At 49.2% G+C, this 17,761-nt stretch overlaps 1 protein-coding gene across 1 annotated transcript; it reads right to left on the reverse strand.

The window, feature by feature from the left end:
* Nucleotides 1-19: 19 nt before the first annotated feature.
* On the reverse strand, nt 20-15,097 carry LOC117093254 (chymotrypsin-like elastase family member 2A). The gene is made up of 8 exons (XM_033228213.1): nt 15,014-15,097; nt 14,634-14,722; nt 10,423-10,520; nt 9,228-9,356; nt 8,569-8,705; nt 5,961-6,106; nt 4,579-4,731; nt 20-126 (listed from the first exon to the last, which is right to left on the reverse strand). Exons 1-8 carry the CDS (start codon nt 15,051-15,053, stop codon nt 109-111), a joined length of 810 nt encoding a protein of 269 aa, XP_033084104.1. The 5' UTR covers nt 15,054-15,097; the 3' UTR covers nt 20-108.
* Between the last annotated feature and the right edge of the window lie 2,664 nt (nt 15,098-17,761).

Consider the following 17,761-nt stretch of genomic DNA (forward strand, 5'->3'; position numbering starts at 1 on the left):
AATAAATCTCTCATCAAGATGTGATTTGCATAGTTGTCACTTTATTATAATATTAATTTCCTTCTGTGACCTTTCCAAGTCTGAAAGAGTCCCGGAGACTTCTTTTGGTTAGTTATTTGCAATCACCTGTAGGACACACAAGAAAATCGTCAGGTTCACCTAACTGCAGAGCTGTGCATGGCAGTTTCCTGTCTCTGTCCTCCTGCTAAGCTCCTCAAGTGAGTCACAGGCAGCCCACACTGCAGTAGCTCCTGCCTGAGGAGTTCTGATGACGTTTTGAAAAAAAAGATGCAATCACAGCTTTTCATTGACCTGTTAGGGTCTTCCTGTAAAGGGGGTCTTAGCCAGGAGTTCTGTGTGGGCTTCAGGGTAGGGGGCCTTTGAACCCCTAACACTTATATTCCAAATGTGTGGATGGCATATTTTTAGATTTCATTTGTTTCTCAAATCAAAACTGCTATTTGCAAGGCAGTTATGCAATGTGGTTGGTGCTATAACTGCTTCCAGAGGCTGTTGATCAGTGTCTGTTAAACGTTTTTTGGTTTTTTTTTTTTTTTTTTTTGAGACAGTCTCACTGTGTTGCCCAGGCTGGAGTGTAGTGGGGCAATCTGGGCTCACTGCCACCTCCGCCACGCAGGTTCAAGTGATTCTCATGCATCAGCCTCCCAGGTAGCTGAGATTTTAGTCATGCACTACCATGCCTGGCTAATTTTTTGCATTTTTAGTAGAGACAAGGTTTCATCATGTTGGCCAGGCTGGTCTCCAACTGCTGACCTCAAGTGATCTACCTGCCTCAGCTTCCCAAAGTGCTTGGATTACAGGGGTGAACCACCGCGCCCGGCCTGTTAAACATTTTGATATGCCAACTTCATGATCCAGTGCTGTAAACTGCAGGAGATCCAGCTGCTACAGCACAGATATTGAGACCAGTGTGCAAGAATTATGTTCAAGGATGTTCACTGCACAATGTAAGAGTGAAAAATAGGAAACATGAAAGCTTCATTCGTTATACTCAAACTATGGAATACTATTTAGTTGTTCAAAAGAATGACATGTACGTACTGACACATAAAATGTGATAAGGTGTGAAGTGAAAAACAGCTGCAGAACAGTATGAAGACTCAGGTCCTAGTTTTTGCTTAGAAGACAGTGTCTATCTATGTAAATATATTGCTATATATACACATAAAGTTGAGACCACACACCAAGCTGTTAACAATGACAACTTGTCCAGGTGCAGTGGCTCATGCCTGTCATCCCAGCACTTTTGGAGGCCAAGGCGGGCTGATCACCTGAGGTCAGGAGTTTGAGACCAGCCTGGCCAACATGGTGAAACCCCATCTCTACTACAAATACAAAAATTAGTTGGGCGTGGTGGTGTGTGCCTGTAGTCCCAGCTACTCAGGAGGCTGAGGCAGAAGAATCGCTTGAACCCGGGAGGCAGAGGTTGCAGTGAGCCGAGATCAAGTCACCGCACTTCAGCCTGGTGACAGAGCGAGACTCTGTCTCAAAAAACAAAACCAAAAACAATAATTACCTCTGGAGAGTGGAATGGAGATGTAAAATGAGGGGGGACTTCTACTTTTCTACTTGATACACTCTTATATTCTTTTAATATTTTTACACAGAGTACGTATTAGCTTCTGGTAAAAGAATAAAAGCTAAGGATTGCTGAAGTTTCACGTGTGACTGTCATTCAATGGACATTTGCTGAAAGGATGAATGCCCCGGGCCACTTGTCTCCTCTGCTTCTCTGCTCTTATCTTTTACTTGTACTTCCTGACCTTGGCTTGTCACCTGTCTGGGTTTATCCAGGCAGGTGCTCTCAGGCACCCCCAGGGCTCTAGTGGTACGTGACTCCAGGCTGCACATACTGTATCCCTGGGTTGGGGCCACTGCAAGTTGTCACGAGCCCCTCTGCCGCTGCCAGAGGCAGCCCCCACCCAAGGACAGCTGGTTGCTTGACTCTCCCCCTTCTGAAACCCGTTACCGGGCATCTGTGCCTGCCCCGACTGCTCTCCCATGAACACAGGGACTCTGCCCAGCTGCCTCGCGAGGCATGCTGCCCCGTGGATCCCTGCTGCCATCTGGCCATGCTTCAGGATCTGACCTGCTCTGTTGTGCTTGTGTCTGTGGCTGGGAACAGCTGACACTGGGACAAAAAAATTGGGACAATTGCCCCTGCCCCTGCTTCAGGTTCCCAAGGTGCTGCCAGGACCAGCTGCATGGTGACTCCCACAGCAGCTGGGGCTGGAAAAGGGTCTTAGGGTTTGGCTGGGAAAGGCCCCTAAGTAGCCTTTCATCCAGTCATTCTCAGGCCAGGCTCCTCTGACGTGTGGGTGGTGCCTCCAAAGGTGGACTCAGACGGGTTTTTCCCAATTTATATATAAAAAAGCACCAGTTAATGATTAATGGCTACTGGCTTTTTGATTTTCCATTTTTCCCCAACAAACATTTTTGGAATCTCTGCCTGTGACCACTTGTTGGCAAAAAGATGCCAGCAGACAAACAAATGAACAAGGAGCTGGCAAGAATCAGTGGGAACACTTGGAAGCAGCCACCTGCTTATTTTGACAGTTTAGTTTCCTCCTGTGACCACGTGCTCATGGCTGCAGCTTCATATTTGGTTTTATAAGTGTCAGTTTAATGAACACTTCTCTGCAAATTAAAGTTAGTGAAGTCAGATGCCAGTTTTCCCCTTCTTTGGGGGCTCTGCCACAAATACCATAACTCCCATTTGCTCTTGCACCGAAATTGTAGAGGAGTCCTGGTCTAGTTCAAGTCCCATTTTACAGAAGAGCAAACTGAGGTGGTCCTTCATCAGCACAGAGTGTCTGACTCTTCCCTCTCAGCATTCAGTAAAGGCATGGCGGCTCCTCTGCCCTCTCCTGGGCACCTGTTTCTTCTTTTTGTGGTTTTTCTTTTTTTTTTTGAGATGGAGTCTCACTCCATTGCCCAGGCTGGAGTGCAGTGGCATGAACTCGGGTTACTGCAACCTCCACCTCCCAGGTTCAAGTGATTCCCCTGCCCCAGCCTCCTGAGTAGCTGGGATTACAAGCACGTATCACCACACCCAGCTTAATTTTGATTTTTTAGTAGAGACGGGGTTTCCCCGTGTTGGCCAGGCTGGTCTTAAACTCCAGACCTCTGGTGATCCACCCATCTTGGCCTCCCAAAGTGCTGGGATTACAGGCGTGAGCCACCAGGCACCCCTTTCTTGTGATGGGGTTTCCTGTTCTGGCTGCTTTCACCTACTGCTGCGTGTATCCATGGCTGCTTCTTAATATTGATGCCAGTTATTATTATCATTATTTTCAGAGACAGGGTCTTGCTATGTTGCCCAGGCTTCAGTGCATTGGTGCGACCTTGGCTCAAAATAGCGTTGGCCTCCTGGGTCCAAGTGACCCTTCCACCCAAGCCTCCCAAGTAGCTGAGACTACAGGCATGCACCACCATGCCTGAGTCATTAAAAAATTTTTTTTGTAAAGACAGAGTCTCGCTATGTTGCCCAGGCTGGTCTTGAACTCCTGGGCTCAAGCAATCCTCCCTCCATGGCCTCCCAAAGTGCTGCAATTACAGGCATGATCCATGGCACCTGGCCTATTATTTTTAATAAATAATGTTAATGCTTATTGTTATAAACAAATGTGTGTTCATTGTAAAAAACAAATTGAGTTATTGTGGAAGCTGAAAGGAGACAGCTCTCTGAGTTTACATTTATAAGACAGAGGGACCAACTCGGCTTTATTTGCTGGGATGGTCCCAGAGTAAAACAGGAAGTCCTGCATCCTGGAAAACCTCTCAGTGCTGCACAAACCGGGATGGTTGGTCACCCTACAGAATAGCTGGAAGACCCCTGAGGGGGACTAATTGCCAATAATTAATGCTATGGGGGACTCAGAGTATCAGGTTTTGGGCTTTGCAGATAAATATACCCGCTTACAGCACTGGATGGTGGAGTCTGGGCCACACACTGATACACAAAAATAAAATCACCATTTCTATGGAACTCACTCTTTTTTTTTTTTACTTGTTGTTTTACTTTTCTTGTCCAGGTTGGAGTGCAATGGTGCAATCTCGGCTCATTGCAACCTCCATCTCCCAGGTTCAAGGGAGTCTCCTGCCTCAGCCTCCTGAGTAGCTAGGTTTACAGGAGTGCACTACCATGTCTGGCTAATTTTTTTGTATTTTTTTTAGTAGAGATGGGGTTTTGCCATGTTGGCCAGGCTGGTCTTGAACTTCTGACTTCGCGATCTGCCCGCTTGGCCTCCCAAAATGCTGGGATTACATGCATGAGCCACCGCGTCCGGCGGAACTCACTCTTAATATGCCTGAGGAGTGTCCAACCTCTTTGGACAAGGCCACTCTCTATGTTCCTTTTCACTCAGCTTTACCCACACAGAAATTTTGGGGACTCATGGGGGGCCCAGCAGTTGCCAAGGTCGGCAGCCCTCTCAAGGGGTTCCCATCTAGCGCTCAAGAGGAAGGAGGGGGCTCTCAGTCACCAGGTGGTCATGGCACTCCGGAGGCCAGGTGGGCAGGGCAGTGCCCTGGGGCTTAGGCTGGTCCAGTTCTTACCGAATTGATCCAGTCAATGTAATTGGAGACCCGTGTGAAGACAGAGGGCTTGTGGTAGTAGTTGCAGCCGAGGCTAGACCCAAAGCTGACAATGCCATGCACCTCCCACCGGCCGTCAGACGCCTGACAGTTCAGCGGCCCGCCGGAGTCTCCCTGAGAAAGGCCAGAGTTATAGAAGGGTAAAGGGAGAGGAAGGGGCTGCCCATTGGAACTATTGTTCTCAATGCATTTCTATTGTTCTGCTGTAGGTCACTGTCCTCTGAAGCCCGCCCTTGTGGTCAAAGCCCAAGATGGTACCATAATTCCAACAAGAGCCAACACCTATTATTCCTGTGTGGCCAGAGCTAAACTAAGCATGTTCTATGCTTTATCTCATTAATCCTCACAAAATCCTAGGGGGTAAATATTCACAGTCTCCCTAGGCCACTGAAGAGGAGAAACTGGAGTGTTGAGAGGTTGGGACTTGCTCAAGGTTGCACAGACAGTTTGTAAAGGAGCTGAGGCCACATTCCAGAGTTCAGGCTCTTCCCAACTTCCCGCGGGTGGGTGGTCTGTGTGGGCAGAGTGTGTAGGGCACAGTGTGATCTGAAGGGCGTGTGGATCTCCTTCCTATTCCATCCCCACTTCACTGCTAAGTCCAACACAGAGCAATTCCTGGTGGTTAAGACACTGTCTCTGGGAAGGCTTCCATGGCAGCTACCTGAAGGGGACACGCTGGGCCGTTGATGAGAGTAATTCAACAGAAAACCCACAAGTCATCCTAGAAAGGCCCTAAGCCAGGGAATACTTTCCTTTGTCTCCCTTTCATCATAGAGGAAAGAATATGGAATGACAGTCACGAGAGACCTTGATGAGACCCGGGAAGGACTTCCCAGCAGTGAGAGGGGTGGACACGACAAGGAGAATCTCAAAACAAGAACAAATAAGAACCAAGATCAAGTTTTTTTGTTTTTGTTTTTTGAGTTTCGCTCTGTCACCCAGGCTGGAGTGCAGTGGTGTGATCTCAGTTCACTGCAACCTCCGCCTCATGGGTTCAAGCGATTCTCCTGCCTCAGCCTCCTGAGTTACTGTGACTACAGGTGCCCGCCACCACGCCCGGCTAATTTTTGTATTTTTAGTAGAGACAAGATTTCACCATGTTGGCCAGGTGTGTCTCGAACTGCTGTCCTCAAGTGGTCTGCCCACCTTGGCCTCCCAAAGTGATAGGGTACAGGCAAGGGCCACAGTGCCTGGCCAAAGATCGGGTTCTGATATACCTGGAACATATTTCTGGGTACTTCTGCCAGGAGGTGGGAGGACGGACCTATGGAGGGATGGACCTCTATAGCCTTATCCCCAGCCACATTTTGTGATGGAGCGGGGCCCCTGAGTTTGGCACTCACGTTGCAGCTGGAGATCTTGCCATCACCCCCAGCACAGATCATACTGGTTTTCACGGTGCTGCCCCACCAGCCAGAGCTGGAGCAGGTGGCATAGTCCACAACCAGCAACCGACCCTGCTGCAGGACATCAGGAAGAGCCCCGTTGGCTGAATGAGATCAGAAAGAAGGCATTAGGGATGCAAGGACTCCTGAGAAAAAGGAAGTGGTTGACCGGTACTGGGTTGCCCTTGTTACTGTCTTCCATCCATTGCAATATGTGAACAGCTATGTTTGTCTACCCTGTGTCCTCATGGTTGATTGGTTCAGCAGTGAACACCTGACTCAAGCTAAGCCAATGAGCTCCCTCCCCTGGGATCCTGAGATGGGGTCTAAGAGATTCCTGTTTCAGAGGACGTAAATCTGGGAAGCTGTTGGCAATGACTGACATTTTGTTTTATGTGGAGTATGAAGTAGACTCACAAAGAAAAGAAATTCCAAGAGAGCGTTTCCTGAGTTTCTTACAGGCTTCCAGCCCCTGATTCTAGCCTGCTCCTGACGCCTGGCTATATCTCTGCCCTTGGGTTGAAACTTTTAAATCCTTATAACAATTTCCCTTTTTTTGCTGAGCTAGCTCCCTGGTTTGCTGTCACTTATCTGAAATAAGAAAGTGAGCCTCCTGGCAGTTAGAGCCCCCTCCTTGGGAAAAATATGTTGGTGTGGTGAAGAGAGGGCTATCGTAATGGCCCCTAATGACACAGCCTCCATCACCTCCATTACTGTTACCACAGCTATGAGTGGCAAGGATGAGCTTAACATAATTCTTCACTATCGATTGAGCCTAGGGAAGTTAAGTGTCGGCCAGGCGCAGCGGCTCACCCTCTAATCCCAGCACTTAGGGAGGCCAAGGTGGGCAGATCCCTTGAGGTCAAGAATTTGAGACCAGCCTGACCAACATGGTGAAATCCTATATCCACTAAAATACAAAAATTAGCCGGGCGTGGTGGTACACGTCTAAAATTCCAGCTACTTGGAAGGCTGAGGCAGGAGAATCGCTTCAGCTTGGGAGGCAGACGTTGCAGTGAGCCGAGATTGCACCATTGCACTCCAGCCAGGGCAACAGAGCAAGACTCTGTCTCAAAAAAAAAAAAAAAAAAAAAGAAACAGAAGTTAAGGGTCTGGCTTAAGACCACTAATAAGTGATTAACACTTATATGTTGCAATGTAGGATGCATTTTCACCTTTCACCTCTTTTGGTCTTCACCAACAATGTTTCCATTTTACAGATGAGGAAACTGAGGTTCGGAAGTGACTTGCCCAAGGTTTCACCGTGACCAACAGAGCTGGGCCTAAAAGCCAAGCATTTGGATGCCTCCCTGCTCCCACTGTCTCAGAGGAACTGCATCTGCCCCAGGGTTGTCTGGGGAAACAAACAGGTGGTTGTGCTTCTATCTTAATAAGCATGAAATGCCTCTCCCACCACCACTCACCACAGGATTTCATGTGTCCTTGTGTTTACAGATAAGCCAGTCAAGAGGGCAATGGGGATTTATTCAAGGGTATGTATGTGGACGTACCCCTGGAAAAACATGTCATTATACTTAGGGTTTATGTCATTAGGGAGAAATATCATAATGTCGTTATCACTCATAATGTCATTATGGTCATAAGGTCATTATCACTCATCCCTTCCTAGAATCTTCCAAACCTCTGGTGATTTCACAAGGGAAGGGCGGGAACTCCGTTCCTCTTGGTGGCTACAGTCATTGGATCTCTAACCCCTGGAGTCTATGTCAAAGGAGACCTGCCCTCAGCCAGGTTCTGAGCAGCAAGACCGAATGGCACAGGGGACAGCTTTTGCCATGGGGCATGGAGGCTTGAATGAGGGCTCCAGGGGCCTCATGTCACAGAGGAAAATGCTGTTCTGAACTCTATGGGCCACACAGAAGTTGTCACATGATCTCTGTAACTTTCTTTCCATCATAGGGACAGTGACAACAACTAACAGCACCTCCCACACACCAGGCTTCCTATGGATTATCTCCTTTAATCTTCTTGATAACTCTGTGATGTAGCTGCTATTATTATGCCCTTTTTTTTTTTTTTTTTTTTTGGAGACGCAGTCTCGCTCTGTCCCCCAGGCTGGAGTGTAGTAGCGAAATCTTGGCTCACTGCAACCTCCACCTCCTGGGTTCAAGCGATTCTCTTGCCTCAGCTTCCTGAGTAGGTGGGACTACAGGAGCACACCACCACGCCCTACTATTTTAAAAATATTTTTAGTAGAGACGGGGTTTCACCATTTGGGTCAGGCTGGTCTTCTGACCTCAAGTGATCCGCCTGCCAGGCCTCCCAAAGTGTTGGGATTACAGGCGTGAGCCATGGCGCCCAGCCAATTATTTGCATTTTACATATGATAAAAGTGCTGCATGGAGAGACCTAGTAATGTGCCCAAGGTGTGACAGTCATGGAGTGGGAGAGCTGACATTTGAACCCAGGCAGGCATCAGCCTATGCCATCCAGTCTCTCCCAGGCAGCTACACACCCTGGGATGACAGGTGAGAGGCCCTGGCCAGACAGGGGTGACATCACCTCCCTTCCCTCCCAGGCCTGGGGGCTCCTGGCTCCCACTTACTCTGCAGCCTTCCCCAGCCTGTGACGTAGCAGGGGTAGTTGTTGGATAGAATGGTGCCAGCAGGAGGGAGGCAGGCCAGCTGGATCTTGTTGGTGAGGGAGACGGTGTTAGCCAGTTTGACCAGGGCAATGTCGTACCTGGGTCAGTGCAGAGGCGGAGCATGAGGACAGGGTTGACTTTTCCTGCCCTGTGGGGCTGTGGAGGGCTCTGAGACATTATCATTGTTCCCTCTATGTTACTCCAGCTTGCTCTGAGTGGCAGGGTCCCAGAGCATCTTTGAAAATGCAGAGGGTCTTGTTGAAAGGGGCAAGACAGGAGAGATTGTGTCCTACTCCAGGGAGAGTCACAGGGTCGACAGCACTGTTGCTGTGTCCCCAGGACTTGGCATGAAGTAGATACACGCTCCACGGACAGGGACCCTGCAGGCTTGACTGGCAGCAGACCAGGTCACTCTGGCAGTCTTTGCTTCTCCCTCCCCAGGTCACATCCCCACCCCAGACATCTTTGGAGCTGGTTCCACCTCTAAGAGGCCAGAGCTTCTTCCCCCTCCCTACAGAAGAAGCAGAGGGCATGTAGTGGAGTTGAGACACTTGCCTCTGTGAGACCCCCATCTGTTCCCTGACAACCTCATCCCCAAGTGCATCCAGACAGTAACGAACCCTTTGGAGACCTGGTTGGAGTTCCAGTTCTGGTGCACCACAGTCTTAGAGACACTGACAGCCAGCGAGCCAGACTCCGCAATGTCGAGGTTGTGCCGTCCCAGCACCACGCGGTAGGTCCTGGAGGAGCTGGGAGAAAGGGGGCCCAGGGAGAGGGTCACTTCCAGAGGCCTGGCTTTGGATAATGTTGGGATAGACCTAAGTAACTGGCTGCTGCATGAGCCACTAGTTGGGGCTTGGGCTTGGGGATCTTTCCTCCCTGGGACAATCAGTTAGTTATAATAGAGCCTAAAGTATATAACGTAAGAACTATGATCATATAATAATTGTTACTATACTAACTCTAAACTACAATATAAAATCAATGTAATAACACAGACTCTGTAGGATTACGGAGGGAATGAGATGAACACAGAGAAAACAGGAGTCATTTGCTCTCAAGGACATTTTTCCCACCTTTCATTTTCAGATGGGGAAACTGAGGCCCAGAGAGGCGTAACCTGGCCCAGAGTCCCACCGTTAGTGAGAAACCAGAACGAGAAGCCAGGACTCCTGCCTGTAGGTCTGTATTATTTTCCCCAAAACCTCCTAGAGCTTATGATAAATTAGTTGGGAGAAGGGATCACTCCTGGAAGGAGTCACATGGACCCAGCAGAAGCTCCCGTGAGTTCCAGCTGTGATGAGCAGAGGTCACGGACAACGAAGAGGGTAAGTGAACAATGTTGCAGAACCTCGTGGGCCTTTATAATTAGTCTATAATTCAGAATTAGCTTTCACTGGGCACTGACTAAGTGCCAGGCCCTTTAGTAAATCCACTCATTGAATTCACACTAAATTCTGTTACTCCATTGTTTTCTGCAGGTGATGGTATTGAAGCTTTGAGAGGTCAAGTTGTTCAAGGGAACCCAATTCCAGATCCAGAGGCCACATATAGTTTCCCCAAGAGGGCAGAGATTAGGCCTTCTCCTTCTCCTCATCCACCCTCAGTACCTGGCACAGGACCCCATCTATGCAATGTACTGACATTGATGGGCCAACACACTGAACCACTGATTGACTACAGCTTGTGTCTCGGCCAGGCTAGTGGTTATTTGCAAGGCTGCTTTATGTAGTGTGGTTCAGGCCATTTAAGCCCCCAGCTCAGAAATGAGCACCAGCTGGTAAGCAGGCCAAGTGCCCAGGGAATGGCAGTTACCTGATGCAGTGGGCAGCCGTCAGGACCCAGTTGTTGTTTATCAGGGTCCCTCCGCAGGTGTGGTGCCAATTGCCACTGGAGATGTATTGCAGGGAGACCTGGGGAGAAACACAGGAGCTCTGTGGCTGTGGCTGAAAAAGCAGGGCCTCCCTGCACTCCAGGTTCCCAAGAACAGGGCTGGGACTAGGGTAAGGGGGAGTGAGGCACTCACCTCAGGTACACAACTTAAGGGGGCACCCAAAACCTCAGACGTCAAGATGAAAAATATGTTAATGCAATCTATATTAAAACGATCAGAGGCCGGGCGCGGTGGCTCAAGCCTGTAATCCTAGCACTTTGGGAGGCCGAGACGGGCGGATCACGAGGTCAGGAGATCGAGACCATCCTGACTAACACGGTGAAACCCCGTCTCTACTAAAAACTACAAAAAACTAGCCGGGCGAGGTGGCGGCGCCTGTAGTCCCAGCTACTCGGGAGGCTGAGGCAGGAGAATGGCGTGAACCCGGGAGGCGGAGCTTGCAGTGAGCTGAGATCGGGCCACAGCACTCCAGCCTGGGTGACAGCGCGAGACTCCGTCTCAAAAAAAAAAAAAAAAACGATCAGGCCAGGCATGGTGGCTCATGCCTGTAATCCCAACACTTTGGGAGGCCAAGGAAGTAAGATCACTTGCGCCCAGGAGTTTGAGACCCGCCTGGGCAATGTGGTGAAACCCCATCTGATAAAGTTTGGCTATGTCCCTACCCAATTCTCATCCTGAATTGTAGCATAATCCCCACGTGTCGTGGGAGGGACCTGGTGGGAGGTAATTGAATCGTGAGTGTGGTTACCCCATGCTGTTTTCATGATAGTGAGTTCTCACACGATCTGATGGTTTTATACGGGGCTTTCCCCCACTTTTGCTCGGCATTTCTCCCTGCTGCCGCTGTGTGAACAAGGATGTGTTTCCTTCTCCTTCTGCCATGACTGTAAGTTTCCTGAGGTCTCCCCAGCCATGCCGAGCTGTGAGTCAATTAAACCTCTTTCCTTTATACATTATCCAGTCTCAGGTATGTCTTTCTTAGCAGTGTGAGGAAGGACTATTACATTGTATCTACAAAAAAGCCCAAAATTAGCCGCTGGGTGCGGCGGTGCATGCCTATAGTCCCAGCTACTCAGAAGGCTGAGGTGGGAGTATTGCTTGAGCCCAGGAGTTTGTGAACCAGCCTGGGCACCATAGCAAGAATTTGACTCTACCCAAAAATTTTTTAAAATAAAAATTAACTGGGAGTGGTGGTGCACACCTGTAGTCTCAGCTACTCAGGAGGCTGAGGTGGGAGGATTGCTTGATCTCAGAAAGTCTAGGTTGCAGGGAGCCGTGATTGCTCTGTGCTCAGCCTGGGTGACATAGCAAGGCCTGTATCTGCTCTGCCCCCGACAACAAAAAGCAACAACAAAATTAATGCAAAAAATCTGGGATAGAAAAAATGAAAAACATACAGACTATTAAAAAATAACTGTTCTGCCAGGAGTGCTGCCTTATGCCTGTGATTGTAACACTTTGGGAGGCCGAGGTTGGTGAATTCACCTGAGGTCAGGAGTTTGAGACCAGCCTGGCCAACATGGTGAAATCCCATCTCTACTAAAAATACAAATATTAGCCCGATGTGATGGCGTGTGTCTAATCCCAGCTACTCAGGAGGCTGAGGCAAGAGAATTACTTGAACCCGGGAGGCAGAGGTTGCAGTGAGCCGAGATCGTGCTATTGTACTGCAGCCTGGGTGACAAGAGTGAGACTTCACGTCACAACAAAAACAAAAAAAAACCAAAAAACCCTATTCTGAACATCTTTCTGCAACTGGATTGGTTGGGATCTTCCCCTCCTTGGGAGCTCTTTCCTTAGCTCCCTCCAGTTTAGTATGTCCAAAACAAAACTCCTGAATTATCCCTAACGTGGTCTTTCCCCAGGGTCCTCTGTCACAGTCAATGGCAACTCCACTGCTGCTCGGGCTGCAAACCTTGGTGTCATCCTTGGCTCCTGTCTTTCCCTGTTATCCCTCATTCAAGTCCATCAGCAAATCCCATCAGCTGTGGCTTGGGAATATGTGGAGCAATTGCTACCCCTTGGTCACTACCTCAACTGCGTGTCCCAGTCCTCGTCTCTTCTCAATGATCACTCTAGTCTCCCATCTCTTCTCCCTGCTCCTGCCCACATTTTCTCAACACAGCAGCCAGAATGATCCTTTTTGAATGGAAGTCAGATGACTTCTCTTCTCTGCTCAGGCCCTCCAGTGGCTCCCCCTTTACAGCTTATAAAACCTGAAACTGTCTGATGACCTACTAGGCCCTCTGTGGCCTCTCTGACTCCATAGGCTCCCACTCTTCTCTCCTCCAGCCACACTGACTTCCATGCAGTTCTGCAAATATACCAAACCCACTTCTGCCTCAGGGTCTTTGCACTGGCTCTTCTTCCTGCCTGGAATATTCTTGTAAATATCGATGTTGCTCTTTCCTTCACTTCCTGTTGGTCTCTGCTCAAGGTTACCTTCTCCATGAGGTCTTCTATGACCACGATATCCCCAACAGTGTGCACACACACGTACATGCACGCTTGTGTACATAGGCACACACAGACACCCTCGTCTCCTTTCTCTTGCTCTGCGTTACTCTTCCTCATAGTATCTTTCATTTTCTGGCATGTTATGAGTTTAACCATTCAGTTGTTTATTGTCTCACTCCTCTATTTTATTTTATTTTTATTTTTTGAGATGGAGTCTTGCTTTGTCGCTCAGGTTGGAGTGCAGGGGCACCATCTCGGCTCACTGCAACCTCTGTCTCCTGGGTTCAAGCCATTCTCCTGTCTAAGCCACCAGAGTAGCTGGGATTACAGGTGCCCACCACCACACCTGGCTAATTTCCTTGTATTTTTAGTAGAGACGGGCTTTCGCCATGTTAGCTAGGCTGATCTCGAACTCCTGACCTCAGGTGATCCGTCCATCTTGGCCTCCAAAAGTACTGGGATTACAGGTGTTTAAGGCACTGTGCCTGGCCACTCCTCCACTTTAATAAAGGCTTCATGAATTTTTCCCCCCACTGCTATGTTCCAGGCACCTAGAAGAGTGCCTGGTACATACTGGGTCTTTAACAAATGCTTACTGATTGAACAAGTGAGTAAATAAGCAAATGAATGGAATGAAAGAGATCACCAGGGGCGGGTGATCTTGTCTCCTGCTTGTCTAGTTTCCCCATGAAGACAAATCCACTCATGGGAACATGAGACTGCATAAGTGGACCTTACTCCCCTGCCCCCTGGCTCCTCACTTTTTTTTTTTTTCAGGTTAAAAAATGGTTTCTAGGCAGGGCACAGTGGGTCATGCCTGTAATCCCAGCTACTCAGGGGGCTGAGGCAGGAGAATCACTTGATCCCGGGAGGCGGAGGCAGTAGTTTGCCGAGATGGCACCACCGCACTCCAGCGTGGGCAGCAGAGTGAGGTTCTGTCTCAAAAAAAAAAAGAAAGGTTTCTGTTTAGACTGACAGTTTAACAGGTGTGGGGTAGAACTTTTAAGTGGTGGAGGCTGGGCACGGTGGCTCACACCTGTAATCCCAGCACTTTGGGAGGCCGAGGTGGGTGGGTCACTTGAGGCCAGGAGTTTGAGACCAACCTGGCAAACATGATGGAATCCTGTCTGTACTAAAAATACAAAAATTAGCTGGGTGTGGTGGTGTGTGCCTGTAATCCCAGGTACTTGGGAGGCTGAGGTAGGAGAATCGCTTGAACTCAGGAGGCGGAGGTTGGAGTGAGCTGGGATGGTGCCACTACACTCCAGCCTGGGTGACAGAGTGAGACCCCGTCTTTAAAAAAATAAATAAATAAAAAGAACTTGAAGGTGGTGACATTTGACACTGTTTAAGTCTCTAATGAAGCTGTTCCACGCCCTTCCTGTTCCTTCCTTCCTCCTCCTGTCTTTCAATTCCCTGCCACGGCCAAGCAGAGGGGAGGGAGGTGACAGGAGGGCACGGACTGCACGGACCGGGCCTCCCAGAGTGCTGGGATAACAGGCACGAGCCACTGCGCCCAGCCAGAAATGTATCTTATTGGTGAAGTTGCCTGTGCTGCGCTCTGAGTCCCATCAGTCCTCACTTTGCCAGCACAGTAGACCCCTGGTGGAAGGGCAAAGGGGGATGTAAAGGGAGTGGGGCAGGGACAGGGGGAAGTACAGTGTGGTCGACTCACCTGCCAGGGCCAGCTGTTGGGCGTCGCTTCTTCACCTCCAACCACTCTAGTCACAGAAGGCGGGTAGGTGGGGACCCCACAACTGAGGGCTATGAAAAGAGAAAGGGTCTTGAGTCCAGGAAGCAGCGACCCACACAATGTAAACTACACTTGCTGCATTCTGAACCCCCAAATAGAAAACCCTTGTTCTAGAAAGATCCCAAGAGGTCATAGAATCCTGCTCTTTGCTCCAATTCTTTGAAACTCCATTCCAGTTTTCTTATGATTACACGTCTGAATGCAGTAGGGGTTGGGTGGGGGCGAGAGGGGAGGACAGGAAGATTCCATTCCCAGCCACATCAGGGGATGGGAAACCAGTGACTCTGGGTGACAGGGTTTACCTCCAGCCACCAAAGCGGACAGCAGCAGGGTCCTAATCATGGTGTGTCTGTGGGAGTTCTGTAAGCATGGCCCTCGATAAGGCCCTGGTTTTATGAGTGAACTTATCAGTGAGAGATATACAGGGAGGACGCAAGATGGGGATTTTCACAAAGCCCAGTGGAAAAAAGAACTTGTGTCCAAATATTTTTTTTCCCATTTCCTCCCAACTGTCACCCTAGAAATACTTTGAAAAAGATGCCAAGGGTAGATATTGGAATATGGGTTCCATCTGTTTTGAAGAGATTATGTTGTGTGTTAGGGAAGGAAGAAAAATACTAATTGTTGGTCCTTGGAGTTGTGTTTTCTTTTTTTTTTTCCTCCCTGGGTAAGACTGAGGAGAGGAGTTGTGTTTTCTTTTTCTTTCTGAGATGGAGTCATGCTCTGTCACCCAGGCTGGAGTGCAGTGGTGTGATCTCAGCTCACTGCAACCTCTCTCCTGGGTTCAAGCAATTCCCCTGCCTCAGTCTCCCTAGCAGCTGGGATTACAGGTGTGTGCCACCATTCCTGGCTAATTTTTGTATTTTTAGTAGAGACGGGGGTCTCATCATGTTGGCCAGGCTGGTCTCGACCTCCTGGCCTCAAGTGATCTGCTCACCTTGGCCTCCCAGAGTTCTGGGATTACAGGTTAAGCCACTGGCCCGGCCAGGAGTTGTGTTTTCAATGAAAAGATTAAGGTGGCATGCTGAACCCACAGCATTCTAAGGCAGTATTTCTCAGTGGGGCTGGTTCAGACACCAGGAGACGTTTGACAACATCTGGAGACATTGTTGGTTGTCATGGCTGGGGTTGATGTATATTGGCATCCAGCGGGCAGACAGCAGAGATGCTGCTAAATATCCAACAATGCACTGGGCAACAGCACTTGCCCTGCCCCAAATGTCAATGGTGCTGAGGCTGAGAAAGCCTGTTCTAGGCCATGTCAGGGCTTGCAGTGTGACCTTGGCTGAGTCATGTAAGTCTCTAGACCCATCTGTGAAACAGGGAGAGAAACCTGTACCCAGCATGTTTCACAACATTGTGGTAAGGATTTGTGTAATGTGGGGAAGGTTCACAAGCAGCAGAAGGCAAGGACGACATGCACAATTAGGATCTGGCTGCCCTAATGATGGGGAGAAGCAGAACGCTGGCAGAGGAGGGCTTCATCTGGTGGATCAAAATGAGCTTTATGGCTGGGTACAGTGGCTCACTCCTATAATCCCAGAACTTTGGGAGGCTGATGTGGGTGGATCACCTGAAGCCAGGAGTTCGGGACCAGTCTGGCCAACATGGTGAAACCCCGTCTCTACTAAAAATACAAAAATTAGTCAGGTGTGGTGCTGCATGCCTATAGTCGCAGCTACTCAGGAGGCTGAGGCAGGAGAATCTCTTGAACCTTGGAGGTGGAGGTTGAGGTGAGCTGAGATTGCACCACTGCACTCTAGTCTGGGCAACAGAGCAAGACTCCACCTCAAGAAAAAAAAAAGACCAGCCTGGACAACATAGTGAGACCACCCGTCACTACAAATTCTTTTTAGAAAGTTAGCCAGGCATGGTGGCACACATATGTGGCTCCAGCTACTCTTGGAGGCTAGGCTGAGGCAGAGGGTCACTTAAGCCTGGGTGGCAATGGCTGCAGTAAGTTGCAATTGATCTACCTCAGCCTGGGTGGCAGATACATTTTATTGTCCTCTTCCAAGAGAATAGCAGTGTGCACTTCTCCAATAATGTCATCTTCCAAATGGGGTCAAAGCAGAAGCTTCTTCAAAAGGGGAACAAACAAAGGCAGGATGACACTCACCCAGCACCACATAGATGTTAGATGCACTCACATTCCTTATTGAATCTAAGCCTTAGGAAACCCTGCAAGAGGCTCTCTTATTTCACAGGAGGAAGCTGAGCTTCAGAGAGGTAAAGTGACTTGCCCAAGATCCTACAGCTTCTAAGCAGCAGAATGGGAATTGGAACTAGGTTGGTCTGATTCCAAAGCCCATTACTTGCCACCACTGGAGACAACATCCTGCCTCACCTCCTAGGACTTCAACTTGTGTTGGGGGAAGTGTGGATGAGCACGGTTTCCTGGTGGACTCTCTTGTTCTTCCTTAGACCTTCACTCTCCTCGCCTTTTGGGAGAGGACAAAGCCAGGCAAGCCCGCTGCTGATGAGGAAGCTTCGCTCTGTGACCGCAAACTCTAGCTTTTGGCCCAGTCAAAAAAGCAGAAGGGAAAGTGAACTTCAACTCTTTTTTTTTTTTTTTTTGGTGAGATGGAGTCTCTTTCTGTCAACCAGTGGCATGATCTGTGCTCACTGCAACCTCCACCCCCCAGGTTCAAGCGATTCTCATGTATCAGCCTCCGGAGTAGCTGGGATTACAGCTGCATGCCACCATGCCCGACTAATTTTTGTATTTTTAGTAGAGATGGGGTTTTGCCATGTTGGTCAGGCTTGTTTTGAACTCCCGATCTCAGGTGATCCGCCTGCCTTGGTCTCCCAAAGTGTTGGGATTACAGGCCTGAGCCATCGTACCTGGGCGGACTTCAATTCTTAAGGCTTGAGTTCAAGTTTTTGTTTTTGTTTTTTGTGATGGAATCGTGCTCTGTCACGCAGGCTGGAGTGTAGTGGTGCGATCTCGGCTCAATGCAACCTCTGCCTCCTGGGTTCAAGCGATTCTTCTGCCTCAGCCTCCTGAGTAGCTGGGACTACAGGTGCCGGCCACCATGTCCGGCTTATTT

The sequence above is a fragment of the Trachypithecus francoisi genome, unplaced genomic scaffold (assembly GCF_009764315.1).
Source record: "Trachypithecus francoisi isolate TF-2019V2 unplaced genomic scaffold, Tfra_2.0 Lachesis_group12, whole genome shotgun sequence".
In the NCBI taxonomy this organism is placed as follows: Eukaryota; Metazoa; Chordata; class Mammalia; order Primates; family Cercopithecidae; genus Trachypithecus; species Trachypithecus francoisi.